General features: G+C 62.2%; 1 protein-coding gene and 1 long non-coding RNA gene across 2 annotated transcripts; one reads left to right on the top strand and one right to left on the bottom strand.

Moving 5' to 3' along the window:
- Positions 1-2: 2 nt before the first annotated feature.
- MGAT4B (alpha-1,3-mannosyl-glycoprotein 4-beta-N-acetylglucosaminyltransferase B) lies at positions 3-8,202 on the bottom strand. Its single transcript, XM_062188559.1, has 15 exons — positions 8,050-8,202; positions 3,758-3,943; positions 3,534-3,674; positions 3,302-3,435; positions 2,899-2,945; positions 2,623-2,736; positions 2,366-2,441; positions 2,157-2,271; positions 1,756-1,886; positions 1,549-1,656; positions 1,251-1,444; positions 871-949; positions 702-789; positions 510-622; positions 3-430 (listed from the first exon to the last, which is right to left on the bottom strand). Exons 1-15 carry the CDS (start codon positions 8,144-8,146, stop codon positions 407-409), a joined length of 1,647 nt encoding a protein of 548 aa, XP_062044543.1. The 5' UTR covers positions 8,147-8,202; the 3' UTR covers positions 3-406.
- Positions 8,069-17,825, top strand: LOC133757773 (uncharacterized). The gene is made up of 3 exons (XR_009865731.1): positions 8,069-8,154; positions 9,326-9,543; positions 17,548-17,825. It is a non-coding gene; the product is annotated as an uncharacterized LOC133757773 (long non-coding RNA).
- Positions 17,826-18,028: the final 203 nt, after the last annotated feature.

An 18,028-nucleotide genomic window follows, 5' to 3' on the forward strand; every position in this document is an offset into this window, starting at 1 on the left:
GGCTTCATTAACCCTTTATTACAAGTCACGCTCTTATAGAAGTATATGTGGACTTACGTGAAAAAATCAAATGTATCCAAGAATAAAAAACACAGCACATAAAGTAGTATATGCATTCCAGTGTTCGCGCTGGAGAGAGGGCGCCCGAGGGGAAGCGCTTCCAACGTGGCCTGGCCGGGCCGGCCGGGCGAACGGTCTGGGGGTCTGGGCGGCTGGGCCGGCCCGCAGGCACAGTGTGGGGCCCCTGCGCCCCGCGGCCCGGTGGGCGGGGGCAGCACCAGCTCCTGGGGCCTCCGGGCCAGCGGTGGACCCCGGGCCAGCCCCACGGGGCATCCAGGCTGGGCCCTCCGGGGGCAGCAGTGACGCAGTGTTCGGGGGCCACCGAGTGCCCGCCAGAGCCCACCGCTCAGTCGGCTTTCTTCAGGAAGATCTGGAAGGGCCGAAAAGAGGGGGCCGGGCTCAGCGAGGAGCCACGCCCCTGCCCCCGCCCGCACCCCCAGCCGTCTCACCTCACTCAGAATAACCCACACTGGCGAGTCCGTCTGGATGGAGAGGCGCAGCGCCTCCAGGGGACCAAAGGCAGGGTCCACCTCGCCTTCTGCCACACCCTTGTAGAAAGAGCCTGGAAGAGGGCGGGGCCGTGAGGTCCAGGAGTGCCCAGCCCTGCCCCTCCCGCCGCGAGCACCTCGCCCCCAACTCACCTATCTGCAGGTAGCCGTCAGGACTCCGGGGGTAGCGCAGCGTGGCCGAGCGGCCCTCCTGCAGGGCCTCCTTGTCCGACTGGGGGTTCTGGGGGCAAAGTGAAGGCCCTGAAGCTGGTGGCCGGCGGAGGGCCAGGCCTCCATGCACACCCACACCCGTCCCACTCACGTCGAAGGGCAGCACCTCCACGGACGTGTTGAAGAGCTTGTCCTCCGGGTGCTCAATGTTCCCGCTGCGGAAGAAGAACCTGCGGCCAGGCCGGCCCGTGAGCTGCTGCAGGGCTGGAGCACTGCCTGAGGCCCCACAGGGCAGCCGGGGCCTTTCCCGGGACCGTGGCCATGGGTTTCTCTGCGCGCTGTGTCACCTGAGTCCCCACGGGCCTGACCTCCCACGGAAGGAAACTGGGACCTGGTGCTGTCATTTCCTGGGGGGGTGGGGGGGGTCCCAGAGGCCCATCTGCAGGCCCGGACTGGTGTGCTGAGGTCTGGACACCGGTGGCCACCCTGCCCCTCCCCCGGCAAGGTGGAGCTGCCGGCGCCGGCACTGACCGCTCAAGGCGCAGTGGCTGGAAGAAGCGGAAGCGGATGAAGTCCCCGGCAGCGGGCGTGAAGGCCCAGAAGAAGTCCTCACGCAGGTAGGCCTTCTCCAGGGTGAAGTGCTGGTATGTCTTGAGGCTGGTGCTCACCTCAGCTGGCGGGTTCACGTGCTCCTTCCGCAGAGCCTGCTTCCCGAAGTCCTTGTCCTGCGGCCGCAGGGCCGGCGGCACACTTCAGGCACCGTGGCCTGGCTCTGCCTATCCCCGCCCAGGCCCCCAACCCCAGCACGCTGAGCGTGCCTGCAGCCTACCTTCAGTTTCTGGATCTTGCCCGCCAGCGAGGAGTGAGTGCCCACGTGCTGGAAGAGCGACGGCTTGAAGCGGATCCGCAGGTTGGCCTTCTGCCGGTCACAGTGCTTCTGTGAAGGGAGAAGGAGGCCCGGGGCTCGGCTCGGCGGTGCAGATCCGGATGCATGGCCCCGCCGCCCCCGCCCGCCTCCACGTGGCCCCCTACTCACCGCATCCTTCTCCGGGTTGCAGACTTTCACCCACAGAATGTGGTCCAGAAGCCAGTCGATGGGCTTGTCCCGGTAGAACATGAGGGTGAACTCCACTATCAAGCTCAGGTCCAGCGACTTGAACATCTTCCCTGGGGCAGGACCGGGGAAGGGTGCTCAGTGGGCAGCACTGCCCTACCCCGCCTCTTCCCAACACCTTGTAGGAGGGGGTGCTGGGTGAGTCCCACCGCCATTCCCCTGGGCGGGTCTCAGGAAGTGTGTGGACACAGGGGGACAGGTGAGGCTGGGGGACCCTGACTCCCCCGTGCAGCGGGCACTGCAGGCAGGGCCAGGTCTAGGCCTAAGGCTCAGAGGCAGGACACAGCCCAGGCCCAGGAGGAGAGATGAGGGCGGGGGCGCACCGATGAAGCCCAGCTGGGAGAACTCCAGGATCATCCAGTCCTCGGAGGGCTGCTGGAGGGCGAAGTTCTTCATGGTGCTCAGATAGTTGGGCTTGGCCACGATGTCGTCTTCCAGCTGCACAGGGGTGGGTGGAAGGCGGCGGGCATTCAGGGTGGGCACAGGGCGGGGCGGGGCTCACACCCCCCCCCCCCAGGGCCGAGGGGCTGACCTGCACATAGTAGACGCCTTTGGACTGCGCGTACATCATGAGGAAGCAGTAGTCGAGGTTCTGTTTGGTCCTCCACCTGCAGCCAGAGACCCTTGACCTTGGGTGTGGCTGCCACTGAGAAGTGACATTGCTCCCCCCTCCCCACCACGCAGGGCTCCTCTGGTGGAGACTCAGAAACACTGCAGGCAAACAACCCAGACTCAGACCCCCAGGGACAGGACAGCAGGGCGCTGGGCGCGTAGGAGCAGTGCCAGTACCTGACTCTCTCTTTGGGGTCCCCAAAGGACTCGCGGAGGCGGGAGAAGTCAGGGTAGAAGTGGGGGGAAGGGGAGATGACCTCCAGGAGCCCCGAGTGGATCTCCGTGGGGAACCTGGGTGGCGGGAACAGAAGGCCCTCTGGGGCTGGGGTTGCACAGCCCACCAGCCCCTGTCCCAGCCCCTCCACACCCAGCCTGCCGAGGCAGTGGGTTTCAGTGGCACTGGGCTGCCTCCACACCCCCTCCCACCAGCTTTCTGGGGCTGCCAGGACTCACAAGGCCTTGATGTTCTCTGTCACCGCTGAAGTGTACTGTGGGTCGGTCTGTGGGGACACCAAGTACCCTCCCTTAGCCCAGATACCACCCCAAAGGGCCGGGAAGGGGTCGGGAAGGGGCTCAGGCTTCCAACGTCCAGCAGGTGGAGGGGGTGAGCTGCCGGAAGGAGGCTGGGCTGGGGGGCCTAGTGTCTAGCGAAAGCCCTTTGGGATGGGAGGCGCTGTGGGTGGGGCATTCCCACCAGGGGGCGCCAACACATCGCTTTCTTTTTAAAACGAACCAAACTGACGACTGAGCTTCTTCCTGAAAGCTTTTTTCTCCGGGATGTTGTTCCTTTTCTTGTCATCTTGCGCTATGGGTCCTGCTGTGAATGTCCCCCCACCCTGCCCCCCACGCCACTCGCCTCGGCAATCAGCACCACGATGACGGAGTCCTCCTTCTCCTGCGGGCTCAGCTCCGAGATGAGCGAGTGCAGCGTGTCCGTCAGGTAGGAGTGCACCTCCCGCCGGACGCTCGGGATGCCCATGACCACGGACACTGCAGGGCGCAGGAGGTGACACTGGGCCCCCGGACCAGCGCCAGGACGCACCCCGTCCACTTCTCGCCCCCCCCCCCCCCACCGGGTGCACCCCTACCTCCGGTGCGGCCCTGGCCCACGCGCACCGCTGGCTGCAGACTGCTCTCCTTGGCCAGCAGGTGAGGCAGGTGGTGGAAGACTGTAGGCAGGTGCAACACGTGCCTGTGTGAGATGTTCCAGGGCTTCAGCCGGGGGTCCTCTGGGGGTTGGAAATGGACAGGTCAGACAGCACTGGCCAGGACCTGCCCACCCCCAGGTCTCCCTTGCTATGCTCGAGCGCACCTGTCAAGCGGCCCCAGGTGCGGTTGCTGTCCCCGTCTCGCAGTGCCTGCCTCTCCGACACAGCTCGCTTGATCTCATCCAGCACCAGGTTGAGCTCCTTGGAGCGCTTAAGGCTCTCCTGCTCAGCCGCGTGCAAACGGTCCCGCAGCGCCAGGAACTCCCGCTGGTAAACGTCCACCACGTCGCCTGTGGGTGGCACGCAGCCGTCACCAGGGCACGGCCCGAGGGTACCCTGTGACAGCCTGGGTGTTCTCCCTGTGGCCATCTGCGTCTCTTTCTCCTTCCTGTCACAGCAGGGCCACTCCAAAGTCACATGCAGGAGAGAAAGCCGGCAGTGGGGAAGCCAGCCCTCTTCCCCCACCCTATTCATTATTTTCTCTTTGAGAAGGGCTGCAGCACCACAGCCAGCTCCAGCCAGGCAGCCCTCAGCAGAGCTAAACAGCCTCAGGCCCAGTCCCCTTGCTTCTTGCCGGGGGTGAAAGGACCTGGCCAATCCAAGGGGATCGTCATCCCTAGCCTTTCCCTTCGGCGCCCACTCTTCCCCAGGGAGAGGGTCATCGGCGCCCCAATCCCCCAGGGAGAGCCAGCCTCCATGGCTGCAGGGTGCCCATTCTTCACTGGCCTTGTGGTCACACGGGCCCTGGGAGTGCCGGCACCCCACCCGGCTCCGGCGCTTGAATCAGCTAGCTGAGCCCGTGGGTCGCCCGGCCACGTGCAAGACCATCAAGGGGACGAGCTGGGAATCTCTGACTCTGGGCCGGCCTGGGAGGGTCTGCACGGCACCACAGGGGGGCCTCTGCTAGTAGCACTGGGAGCAGCATGCAGGTGGAATCCTTGGGGTGGGCAGCACCAGGCTCCTGGGCAGTGGCAGGGCGCAGGGAGTGGGAAGGAGATAAACAAGAGCCTGGGCAGGCGCCAGCCATTCGCAGGGGCTGGGCACTCCCGGCCTGGCACTCCCGCGCCTGCTCTCTTCCTCTGTGCACCTCCTGTCCCTCGGAGACGCCTCTGCCTTGGCACAGGCTGCTGCTTCGGCCTGGAACCCCACTTGGGTAAAGGGCCCCCGCAAGGCCTCACTTCCCAAGGTGGCTCTTTCCATTCTTGATCCCCAAGGCTTCAGGACCAGTCCCCCCAAGCCCTCTACCACCCCCTCCCCAGTACCCTGGAATGTGCTGTCTCTCTGCCCAGCCCCTGTACACCAAAGGTCACAAGCCAGGCAGGCTTCCCACGGGAAACACCCCCTCCCATGGCTCACAGCACAGGTCTGAGTACAAAGTCCCAGGGGAAGAGGGAGAGCAGAGGGGTGGAGCTGGTCCCCATGGCACCTGTCCCAAGAGCAACTCACCCACCAATCTCCCCCCACCCTGCGTCTCTAGGGGCTAAAGGCCTAAGCCACACAGAGCCCTGGGACAGCCCTGCAGGGGAGGGAGCAAGGAATCAGGTTACAGGAACTGGGAGCTCCACGCTGGGCCCCAGGACCGGGTTACCCTGGAAACCTGACCCCTTGGATGCCACCAATGCTCAAGGCCTAGTTGGGCAGTGCTGCTGGGAGGTGTTTCAGAGGTGTGGGGACAGGACTGGTGTGCTGGACGCCCCCACCCTGGCTGTCGACCCCTGTGTGGGGAGCCCGGGGGCAGCGGGCTCCCTGTTCCCTGGCCAGGCTCTGCCCAAGGTGGCCAGGTCAGTGCACAGTGCTGCCCTGACTCCCTAGGTCAGCCACAGCCTGCTCTCCAGCCTGGCCTCCTTCTCCCCCAGGTTTCTGTTGGGCCTACGGGTTCCGGCCTGGCAGCTGCCCACACCTTCCCTTCTGCCATTCTCCACAGCACTGCAGGCCCTGTCCTGCCAGCTGCCTGCAGGGGCCCCGGCCTGACCCTCAGCCCGTTTCTCTGACTGTGGGTCCACTCTCCCCTCTTGTGACTTCCTCCCCAGGAGCTGGGACGGAAGGGACCAAGGCCCCTGGGCCTGGGGGAGCCTCCCCCCACCCCACGCCACTCTGGGGTGGGCAGGGCAGAGGTTCCTGGGCTAGAGGGTAAGGTGGAGGCACTTTGGCTTGTCTTTCCACCCACACCTTCCTACCCCAGGGCGGTGGGGGACTGCAGGGTGGCCACACCATTGAGAGGTGCAAGGCCTTTCCAACCCCCCCACCCCCAAGGTGCCCCCTAGTTCCCTCTCGGCACAAGGATTCCAAAGCTAAGATGGAACACCTGTGCTTAGAAAACAGACCGTGATGGGACCAAATGACGCCCAGGTGGCTGGGGGCATGAAGCATGGCAGGTACTTGCTCCTCTCCCGGCCTTGCATCCTTGCACAAGGACTGCCAGAGTGCAGACCTGGAAGAGTGGGTGGCCCGGGTGGCTGAAGCCCAGGTTCGCCCCTCCCCCAGGGTCTGGCGCTGAGCAGGTGCGTGGCTGAGGTCTGCACGCTGGGCCCCGGCAGAGCAGCTTCACTAGCTTGGACAAGGCTGGTGTGAAAGCGAGCCTTAGACCCTTCCCGAGGGTCCGACTTGCCGAGGCCTAGAAGTCCTTCCTGGGTTTGCCCGCTGGCTCCTAGGCTGCTTCTGCCCCCGCTGTCCCCCTCTCTGCCAGTTCCACCTGTGTCCTGCTTGCTGCAGACTGAAGCCAGGATCCAGCCTGGCCTTAGACTGGCGAAGCCTGGCTCCACCGTGGACTTCATGCAGAGCTGGCTACATGTAAGAACGGAAGTGTTCACACACAACAGCTCACATCTGTGGCTTCTCTTGAGGTTTCCAAACAATGCCCCTGTTGGGTCCCAAAGAGATGGTGACAGTTCCTGGGCAGGGCAGACCCAGGCCACCCCTCTCCTCATCCCACAGGCTCCAGGGCTTCCGTCTCGCGGGGGAAGGGCCCCTGTAGCTAAGCCCCTGCCCTTCTCTGGCTGGGAGCTGCCCTCCTGCGTGCCAGCCTCCTGGGTACCTCCTGAGGCACAGCGGCCTGTGCAGAGCCACCTGTCGCCTCTCACTGTGGCTCCCAGAGACCGGCCCCCTGTGGCTAAGGCAGACAAGTCAATGAGTGCACCCATCCTCCAGGCCTTTGTGACTGTCTGCCTTCGTGGCCACTCTTGTAAGGGCCCAAAATGTCCTCCCCTCAGTGACACACCTGGGTATGGAGCACTCTGTCCCCACTAGGCCCTTGCACAGGTGCCACCCCCCATGCAGACTTACAGAGCCCTAAGGGGAGGCCAGGCCTTTCACACACAACACAGCCCACCTGCAGAGCCCCCGTCACAGGCTCCAAGCACAGGCCCTAGGGCTCTGCCCTCAGGGTCTCTGGCCTGGCCTCCACCCACACAGGAGCCCCTGGATGGGCTGGGCTGGGCTGGCAGGGGCAGCTGGGACAGGGAGTCTGCAGGAACCCTCTCCTTCCCCGCAAGGTGGGAACAGGCAGGCATTAGCCGGAGACAGGCAGAGGGTCGCTGGCCTCCTGCAGGAAGGAAGCAGCTCCCGGGGGCCTTCTGTCCTGGGCTGGGTGGACAAGTGTCTGAAGGCCCCTGGGTCCCACTCAGGCCAAACCACCCAGGCTCCACCAAGAGATTCCAGCCAATAGCAGGGCCTGTGCCGGCCTCAAGTGCCCTGGGCAGGCTCAGAGGGCCACGGTGGGGGACTGGCAGTGTCCCCTCCCCAAGCACAGGCCTGTGTGTGTGGAGAGGTGGAGGCTGTCCGAGGAGACAGCACGCAGTAAGTTACCAGGCAGCAGGGTGGGCCGGGTGCTCTCCTGCACTCAACTTCGCTCAGGCCAGGAGACCCATACCAAGAGGAGGGCTGCAGGGGGTGGCCGGCGGGGACAGCAGGTTCCTGGGCTGGCTGGCTGGCTGGGGTGCGGTGGGGTAGTGCTGGGGCGTCTCCCTGTTTTCTCACACCTGTCTCAGGCAGCTCTGGAGCTGGCACTCTAGGACTCCCAGATTACAGGCACCTCTGTGACCTTGTGTCTTTGCCCCGCTCTCTTCTGAGAGCTCCCGGGGAGGGAGGGGGGCCTCGGCTAGCCCGAGGGAGCGACCGCCCCTTAGCACAGGGACAACCGGCGCCCACCGGAGCCAGCACCCCCACGGGGCGCTGGGCCGCCGCGCGCGCCCCTGGCCTAGCCCAAAGCCGGAAGGGAACCTCGTTATTCCAGCAGCAAACAAGTGGGGGCGAGGAGGGAGGGGCGTCCCCGCGCCCGGGGCGCCGCGACGGCTTCCGGCCGGCTCCCGCGACCTCCGCCCGGGCCCGCTCCGGCGGCCCGGCCAGGTGCGCCCAGGTGCGGCGCGGGCCGCGGGCAGCGGCCGGCGCAGGGGCTCACCTTTCTGGCCGCTGAGCGCCGCGTACCAGGACAGCGAGAGGAAGGCGCACAGGCAGAAGAGCAGCAGCGTCAGGAAGGTGCCATTGCGGAGCCTCATCTCCTCGGGTGCGCGGCGGGCGCCGGCGGGGCCGAGGCCGCATGGCCCGGGGGACCGGGGCCGGGGCGCGGGGCCTGGGGGCGGCGGGGCCCCGGCCCCGGAGCGGGGAAGGGGCCGGGGGCCCGGGGCCGGGCTCGGAGGCGGGGGCCCGGGCCGGGGCTCGGGCCGGGGGCCGCGCCGGCTGCTGCTCCGAGGCGCGGGACGCTAGCGGCCGCGGCTCGGCAGCGGGGCCGGGCCGGGCAGGGCTGGGCTGGGCGCCGGGAGCCGCGGCCCGGCCAGGATGCGAGGCCGCCGCGGAGTCGACGGCGAAGGGCGGGGCGGCCCGTATTTAAAGGGGCCGCATCACCCGCTGCCGCCGCCATCTCCGCGAGGGGGCGGGATCCCGGGCGGCGGGCTCGGGGCGGGCGGGCCTGTCCCGACCCCACGCGGACTCGTGGGGGCCGCCCGGGGCTCCGGCCTCTGGGCGGTGGAGGCCGGGGCCCTGGCGACTGCGGGTACTCCGCGGTGAGGGCGGGTGCGAGCCGAGGCGGCGGGGCCACCGGCCACCTTGCACGCTCTGAGGCGCAGCTCCAGGAGGACCCCGCACACTCACACCGGGACTCCCACGGCCGTTTTCTCGGGGGTCTTCCAATCCTTCCCCAGGTCTGAGGGCGGCCAGGCGGTGGGAACCGGGAGCGGAACGGGCGCTTCCAAGCTGGGAGACGCTGCAAGGTGTGGCCACCGCCCTCCGGGCCGCGCTCGCCTCCCTTCCCGGGCTGCCAGGGAAAGGCGTGGGGGCAGCTGGGCCGTCGCTCCTTCCGGACAGTGGGCCGCTCCCGGGGGCGAAAGCTGAGGTCTGTGGGTGCAGAGCAGTGGCGGTGCCTGGATCCGCCCGGTGCTCTGGGCGCCAAGGCGGGGCGTGGGTGGGTGGCCCAGTCCGCAGCTCGGAAGAGCAGGCGGCTCCGCAAAGCTTTCGCGGGCTGGCCCTTCATTGCTGGGTGATTGTGCCCTCGTGCCTGTGCTAATTGCAGGCTTTCTCCCGCCCTCTGTGGAAGCAGAAAGGGTACATCAAAATTGGTTCAGTCCAGGCCCTGGACGCGCAGCCCTGGCCCCCAGCATTGCCAAGGGGCCCCTCCCAGGTGAGGTCTAGAGGGAGGGATCAGATTGAGAGTGAGCCTGGGCTTTGTCTTTGTCTTCCAGCTCAGGCTCCCTTTGGGGTGCTGGGCACTCCGTTTCTGCCAGGAACAGGAGAGGCAGCTGAATCCTGGGTGCCCCCAGCCTGCTGCAGCTTCTGTGTCTACTCGCTAACGAGCTGTGTGGGTTAGAGACTTCTTGAGGAAACTGTCCTTTGTGGGATTCCTGTGTTTGTGTAGGCATCTTCTACAACTTCAAAAAGTGCCAGAAGATGGAATTAAAAGGTACGTTTATTTGGTGTAAAAGAAAACACCCTGGGAACATCTGTGCATACAAGGGGTCTTCAAAGAGTTTGCAACAAAACAAACAAAAAAGCTATGCATGGATTCCAACAAAACCCAGGGTTCCCTTAGGCTGGCCCTGGCCACCACCGCCTGCCTGTCCGCCCCCATGCAGGAGTCTGCCTTCCAAACAGGCAGCGGTTGCCTGGCTCTCTTCCTGGTTTCAGCTGCTCTCAGCGTCCTGGCAATAATTAATTCATCTGGGCCTGCCTCATTTCCTCGGGGCACTTCCTGTCACCCACTCCTCCAGCCAAAGGTTCAGCTCCCAGTGCTGGAGGACAGCAACTCGGTCTCCATGCCAGGAGGGAGAGGAGCCGCATCACACAGGAAAGTCCCTCTGTCTTTCCTTCTTCCTGCTTCCCACTAGTGACAATGTCCTTTTGTGTTAGGATTTACCTGCCAGCCCCTCAGCCTGCTTTGTCTTCCTGGCAGTTTTCTGGGGCACCCTTAGAGGTGGCCTCTCCTTTTAAAAAAAATAAGATTTTATCTATTTATTTGAGAAGTAGAGTTACAGACAGAGAGAGGAACAGACGGAGAAAGATCTTGCATCTGCTGGTTCGCTCCTCAAATGGCTGCAACAGCCGGAGCTGGCCAGGAGCCAGGAGCTTCTTCCCGGTCTCCCACGTGGGTGCAGGGGCCCAAGGACCTGGGCCATCTTCTACTGCTTTCCCAGGCCACAGCAGAGAGCTGGATCAGAAGTGGAGCAGCCGGGACTCGATCTAGCCCATACTGGATGCCGGTGCTGTAGGCAGAAGCTTAGCCTACTGTGCCACAGCAACCAGCCCCCCTCCCTTGTTTTTAAACATTTATTTATTTGAAAGGCAGAGCAACAAAGGTATTTCCTCAGCTGAGTCACTGCCCAAATGGCCACAACTAGCCAAGTCTGGGCCAGTCTGAAGGCAGGAGCCTGGCACTCCATCCTGGTCTCCCTCCCACGTGGTGGCCCGGCCCAAGCACTTGGGCCATCTTCTACTGCCTTTCGGGGCACATTAGCAGGGAGCTGGATCACAAGTGGAGCAGCCGGGTCTCTGATATTAGCCTGCTGCACCACAATGCCGGCCTCAAACTTTTATCCTTAATCTGTGGACTAGGGACACAGAATGGGGGAGGCCCAGGAGCTGAGATGAGTGGGGGGAACCCCGTCCTTGCTTTTACTACCCTCTAACAAACTCGACGGGGCCTTCCAGAAGGAATGGAAGCAGGGGAGTTGAGCAGGAGCAGCAGCACCTGCAGCCATCACAGCCGAAGCCACGGGGATTTTCGAAGGTTACAGCACACAAGGGGTTGCAGGCACCCTCAAAATAGCTGTCGTCCTCAGGCAGTGACTTTCGGTACTCATTAGTCCTGCCTCTAGGTGTTATAATTTGATGAGTTAATAAAGAATCATAGCTATTTCCACATCACAAACCTTACGTGTGTTTTTATGTTTTGACCTTCACATTTTATTAGGTATGGGTGTTGGGGGAGGGGCGACCAATGCCTTTCACAACATGGTTCTAGGCAAGGGGCCTTTCATCTTCTCTTGGATGCTAAGGGTATCCCTGGGACAGTAGGTTTGGAAGCGCTCTTTAGGGGACAGGCATGACTCAGTGGCAATACAGACACACAGTGGAAAAGTGAGGAGGGCTGGTGCTGTGGTGCAACAGGATAAAGCCCCAACCTGCGCTGGCATCCCATATAGACACAGGTTCGAGTCAGCTGCTGCACTTCCAATCCAGCTCTCTTCTATGGCCTGGGAAAGCAGTAGAAGATGGCCCAAGTCCCTGGGCCCCTGTACCCGCGTGGGAGACCCGGAAGAAGCTCCTGGCTCCTGGCTTTGGATCAGCTCAGCTCTGCCCGTTGTGCCCAGAGTGAACCAGTAGGTGGAAGACCTCTCTCTCCCTGTCTCTATAACTCTGTCTTTCAAATAAATAAAATAAATCTTTTTAAAAGAGACTAGACAAGAAAAGTAAAGGCCCTGGAGCTCAGAAAGCTTCCTGGGGGCATGGAAGGGCATTTGCAAACGCCTCTGTTAAAGGTGGCCTACCTACGGCACTCAGATGGGGGCCTGGGACAGGGCACCCTGTACACCCTGTTGGAACCTCCTCCCTCCCTGCGGTAGGCCCCCCGGAGAAGGATGGTCTGCAGTCGGGGGTAATAGATGAGTTCAGGAAAATCTGCTGGAGACTCTAGTCCCAGGGCAGGGAGCCTATACGAGTTCCTCCTCCCACTTTCCTCTGCCCTGTGCACATTTCCCAGGAGTGAGATGGGGCTGCCAGGCAGGCAGGGGAGGCACATTTCTGTGAATTAACAAAGGAGACTTCTCCAAGCCAGGTGAGCCTCAAGTGGTTCCTGGCCAGCCTGCAGGAATCACCCCCAAATGTGCAGGCTTCCCTGGCTGGGGCGAAGAGAGCTCTGTGAGCCTGGGTGCTGGCAGGTGACACAACTCTTCCCTGCTGGGTCCTTGGCCAGGACTCATCCCAGGGTAGCACGGCAGGGGAGCTGGGAGTTCATTTGCGCAGCCATGCCGACCCGGTTCCGGCATCCACAGTGTGCTCTGTTACTGCCGTTGTCTGGAGAGGAAGTACCAGCAGCAGGAACTTGGGGCAGGCTGAGAGAGGGGGCATTGGTCACTGGTGAGGCCCAGGGTTCTGGCCTGTATTCCAGTCACTGTCATGAACCCCGAAGCAGGCCTGGGGTATGGAGAGGTGGGGGGGTCAAAACTCTCAGCTACCTGGCTTAAGCCGTGCGGTGATCCAGCAATAGGCCTGCCTTGTTACCGGAGAACCAAGGGGTCCTTGTCTTTGCACAAGAAAGAATTCAGGCGTGAGACAGAGTAGTGGAAAACAAAATAGCAAGGTTTATTAGGGTAGGGACATCCATTAGAACGATGGGCACCTCTCCAGATAGAACCTGAGAGAGTGCATAGTTCACATTTAGGCTAGGCTTTTAAGGGGATGGGTCTTGACTTCCCTCCCCCTCTCCTTCTCCTCCCGAACAAAGTACTTGTTGGATGTGAATACGAGAAATTCCTTTCTGAGTTCTCCCCTGAAGTTATCAGACAGAGGAAGCCTGGCTGGCGTCGCCCCACCTTAGAGGAAGGATGATTATAGGGTAGAAGGGGCAGGGCATTTGAAGTGCAGATACTGGGCTGCACCTGGAAGGTTATCGAGATGACTTAGAGATGCGGATGCTGGACCTAGACGTCAGCTCCTTAGGCCTTTGTCACATAAGACATAAGCTCATTTCTGACTTCTTCCCTACCATGCCTGAATCGCAAGGCCCAGTTGCTGAGATCAAGCTCTGACATCCTGCTAAGGGGAGGTGCTGTTCTCTGGGCAGCAGTGTGGCGAGTGGGGACCACATCTGTATCCCTGAGGCAGGCAGCTCTGTTTGGCCAAGCTCAGGTCACATAGCACCTCCCCCTTCTCGGGGGGGGGGGGCTCCATTTTCCTTCTCTCTCTCTCTCTCTCTCTCTCTCTCTCTCTCTCTCTCTCATTTTACTCGAAAAGCAGAGACAGAGAGCTTCCATCCCCATCTGCCCACAGCAGCTGGGGCTGCCTGAAGCCTGGAACTCCAGCCTTCCTTGTGCGTGGCAGGGACCAGCCAGTTGAGCTATTGTCTGCTACCTTCTAGGGGCACTGTAGCAAAAGCTGGGATCCAAAGCAGAGCCATCCCTGGAAACCAGGCACTTTGATACGGGATGTGGCATCTTAACCACTGGGCCAAACACCTTTGCACTTCTAGTATTTATCCAAGCAGGACCCCATGGCACCCGGCTCTGGAGTATCAGGGTCCTAGGATATGGGACCCACCTTATGTCTGTCAACAGACAAAAACTCAAACTTAGCTGTTGTTGTTGTTTTTTTTTTTTTTTTTTTGACAGGCAGAGTGGACAGTAGAGGGAGACAGAGAGAAAGGTCTTCCTTTTGCCATTGGTTCACCCTCCAATGGCCGCCGCGGTAGGCGCGCTGCGGCCAGCGCACCACGCTGATCCGATGGCAGGAGCCAGGTGCTTCTCCTGGTCTCCCATGGGGTGCAGGGCCCAAGCACTTGGGCCATCCTCCACTGCACTCCCTGGCCACAGCAGAGAGCTGGCCTGGAAGAGGGGCAACCGGGACAGGATCGGTGCCCCGACCGGGACTAGAACCCAGTGTGCCGGTGCCGCAAGGCGGAGGATTAGCCTGTTAAGCCACGGCGCCGGCCCTTTTTTTTTTTTTTTTTTTAAAGATTTATTTATTTATTTGAAAGGCAGGGTTACAGTGAGAAGGGAAGAGAGATCTTCCATCTGCCTGTTCACTCCCCTAAATGGCCACAATGGCTTGGGCTGGGCCAGGCCGAAGCCAGGAGCCAGGAACTTCATCCGGGTCTCCCATGTGGGTGCAGGGGCCCAAGCACTTGGACCATCTTCCACTGCTTTCCCAGGCCACAGCAGAGAGCTGGAGGGGAAGTGCAGCTGTTAGGTAGGAAGTTAGCGATCAGCCCAGTGTGTAAGAGGGGCCGAGGAAAGCCAGGCACTGCTGCAAGGGAGAGGAACGCAGCAGGCGGCCCAGGCCGCACACCCAGCCGCCCAGCGTCTTACCCTGCAAAGCCCTGCCCATACGCTGACGACTTCGCAGGTGGCTCCAGCCTTCTCTCAAGGAAGGTGTGCCCTCTAGGGGAATCCGCCCTGCCCAGCGCCAGGTGAACTCCACAGTCTGATAGCACTGAGTGCTGAAACCTTGGGAGGACTTTTACCTAGCCACATCCAGCAAACCCTTGGTTCTGGAGAAGAGGGAGGAGGCGAAGGAGAACCTGAAGGAAGACCTGGGCCCCACTTCCTTAGAAGCCCTAGTCTGAACCCAGACTGTGAGCTCGGCTCCCAGTTCTCCCCTGAGCCTCCCGCCTGGCCTGCCAGGTGTCCTCTCTCCCTTAGAGCACATTTGCTTTCCCTAGTCTGAGTGGCTGGCCACTCTCAGATTCTCTCTGGAGAGGTGTCCATCCCTTCTGATGGTTGCCCAACCCCTGTCTGTCTGCCTTTGTCTTTCCAGAACTTTCCACAGGCTGGCCCTCAGCTTTAGGGACCCCAGTGATGGCCCCAGTGGTAGATCTCAGGTCCCGGAGGTGAGGGAGGGAGTCGAGGGGTGGCCATGCTGCTTCCCCCTCCCCACCTCCCAGACAAGGAGGCAGGGTCTGGTCCGGTGCTGGGGGGGGGGGGGGCTGAGGGCACCGCTCGGGTGGGGTGAGCGCTTGGGTGGGGTGAGCACAGGGTTGGCAGCAGCTGGCTCGTGCCCGCCCTCCTCCCCCACCCTTTGCGCCCTGCCCAGGCTCACATGAGCGATGCTGTGGGTGCGCCCAGGTCACTGGCTCAGCTGCTGGGCTCTCCCAGGCGCAGCCCTGTCCCCGTGGCACTGGGATTCCTGGTGACCTAGGCCCCTGTGCTTTGTGAGTCCGCATCAGAGTTTACACACAGGACCTGGCGCTGGGCCTTAGTCCTCCTCCTCCCTTGCTGGGCCGCGCACGCACCCCACCAGTGCTCCCCCAGGGCCTGGGTGAGGATTTTTTTTTTCCCAAAGAAATCTTTTATTTGAGGTATACAAACTTCATGCATTTCCTAAGTACAACTTTAGGAACATAGTGATTCTTCCCACCATACCCACCCTCCAACCCACACTCCCACCTCTCCTCCTCCTCCCTCTCCCAGTCCCATTCTCCACTAAGATCCATTTTCAGTCAGCTTTGTACACAGAAGACCAACTTTATATTAAGTAAAGAGTTCAACAATTTGCACACACACACACACACACACAAAACCTGTTCCTCAACAGTCAAGACAAGGGCTGTTCAAAGTCATTGCCTCTCAAAGTTAATTTCACTTCTTCGTTTTGTTTTTGTGTGTGTGTGTGTTTGTTTTTTTAAACCTAACTATCTTTAAAGAAGCCAGGGTGAGAATGTATTGGGAGAAGCATCCGCTGCCTGGCGGCCTCCCAGTGCGGGCAGCCCAACCCCCCGGGTGTGCCTAGCCCCAGTCCCTTGGCATCCCCCAGCCCTGCAGCCCGGTCTCCCCTTGGGGGCTTCCTCCACCTTCCCGCCTCAAGGCTCACAAGAGTGCGGCCCAGAGCCTAGGGCTTTGCCCAGAGGGGCGGCCAGGGAAGCCCCCGAGGGGTCACTTAGGGCGGGGGTGGCGGCTACCATGCAGGCCAGGGGAAGAGCTAGGGAAGGGTCTCCAGGCGCCAGGAGTTGGCACGATTAGGGGGTGAGTTGGGGGGGGGGGGTCCGCAGGGGCTCTGCCCTCCGTGACCATGACCCTCAGCCTGGGAAGAATGGCCCAGAGCAGCTTGGCCCGAGTCCCAGAGAAGCCGCAGCGCCCTAAGAAAAGAAGCGGGACTTCAGAAAACCCTTGCTAAGGGCGGGGACTGTTTGGGAAGGAAGCAGGGGAGAACCAGGGAGGTGGTGACAACTAGCAGACAGCAGCAGAGTCCTGTGGCCGCTCCGCTCTGCTCCCTGAACCCCCGGCACCCTCCCGCTTACACCTCCAAGGGTGGCAAAGCCGTTAGCACACCTGTGGGCCGCGGCCGCGGAGGGCCAGTGCCAGCTCTCCCAGGCGGCCCCATTTCGGGGATGAGGACCGCTGAGGCCGGCCGCGTGCCCGGAGGTGGTTCGCTGACGCAAGCGCCAGGCTCTCCCCGCGCTCTGGACGTGGACTCGGGGGAGGCTGGGGGTGTGGGGGCTCCCTGCACCTAGAGAGGGGGGTGACGTCCGAGACGAGCGCAGGGCCGGGGATCCCCCTGCTGTGACGGCGGGTCATGCGACGCTGACTCACCGCGGGCCGGACCACCTGACCCTGCGGAGGCAGCCTCAGAGGGCCCTGGCAGGGGGTTCCCCGGCCAGCCGGCCGCCGCCTTGTTTACCTCCGCGGCCGGCTCGAGAGGGCGCCCCGCCCCTCGCAGCAGCAGGGCATGCTGGGAAGGTCCTCTGGGTGGGGGTCTCCAGCCCGGCTCCCCGGGGTCCCATTACCGGTCTCCCCCCGCCCCCCTAGGCTCTGCACCCTTCGCTGGGAAGCCCCGCTCGGTTCCAAACGGGGCCAAACCGCGAGAGAACGAAGGTGTTCCTGGCGGCGGCCTGGTGGGCTCCGGTGTCCTGGCGGGGTGGGGGCTGCAGGAGGAGGGCGGCGCCTGGAGCGCTCCCTGACAGCCCTGGTCCGCTGGAGGCCGCCTTCAGACCCAGGGGAGCCGGGCGGCCCACCCCTGGGCTCTGTGGCGCTCGGGCTGCTGTTGCTGAGTCACGCTTGGCTGGCACCTGTCCGCAGGCCGAAGCCTCTGCCCAGCACGCCCCTCACTGGCGGGACTCCCGGCCCTGTGTGGGGGCAGAGGGGCCAGCAGGCGGAGGGACACTTTCCCAGGCTCACAGCGGCAGGGATCTGAGAGAGTGGACCAGCCTCTCCAAGGCTGCTCCTGGCACGGGAGCCTGGCTGGCTTCGCTGGGCAGGATCCCGTTACTCCTGTGGCCTGGCCACCTGTGCACCTGCCTAACCCCAATCCAATCAGCCCACCCTCATCACTGGGCTTCCCAAGCTGCTCCCACAAACTTCACCCTGAAAGGGGGGCCGTTTGACCCAGCAGGGCTGACTCTTAGTCATAGGACCTGCCTGGGAGGAGGTCTGGGGGGGGGGGGGTGACACGCCTCCCTTCCCAGCGCCTTCCCCCAGGCCTCACAAACAGGTCACTTTGGTCCCAGGAACCAGTGTTTCTGGATTCCCAGCTGAAAGGTGACTGGTCCCACTCCTTTGGCCGCCCTTGTGGGCAACACTCTTGAGGCCCTACAGGCAGGCACCTGCTGCGTTGGCCCCTGCCCTGACAGGACTGTTAGGCAGCCTAACAGGGACCAAACAAGAAGAAATGGGAATTTGTGTGGCTGGGTGAGGGAAGAACCATAGAAGCTAGCCTGGGAAGCAGAGCAGTATTTACATCTCAAAAGTCTTGGTTTCAGGGCGGGGCCAGTGCTGTGGCAAAGTGGGCTAAGCCTTTGCCTGAAGCGCCGCATCCCATTTGGGCACCGGTTGAGTCCCGACTGCTCCTCTTCTGATCCAGCTCTCTGCTATGACCTGGGAAAGCAATGGAGGATGGCCCAAGTCCTTGGGCCCCTGCACCCATTTGGGAGACCTGGAAGGAACTCTTGGCTCCTGGCTTCGAAGTAGTTCAACTCTGGCTGTTGCAGCCATTTGGGTAGTGAACCAGCAGATGGAAGACCTCTCTCTTTATCCAAAACTCTGCCTGTAAAATAAATAAATAAATTTTTTTTTTTAAAAAAAGAGCCTTGCTCTCCTTCTATAACCTTGTTGAGTGGGTCCCAGCCTTTTCCCAGGGGCGGGGGGGAGGGGGAGCTATTAGGTCCAATAATACTGCTGATGAAGTTCTGGGAGGAATTTCAGGAATTCCAGGCTCAGGAAGCCCTTCCCCCAGACATGTCC

Source organism: Lepus europaeus, chromosome 4 (genome assembly GCF_033115175.1).
Source record: "Lepus europaeus isolate LE1 chromosome 4, mLepTim1.pri, whole genome shotgun sequence".
NCBI lineage: Eukaryota > Metazoa > Chordata > Mammalia > Lagomorpha > Leporidae > Lepus > Lepus europaeus.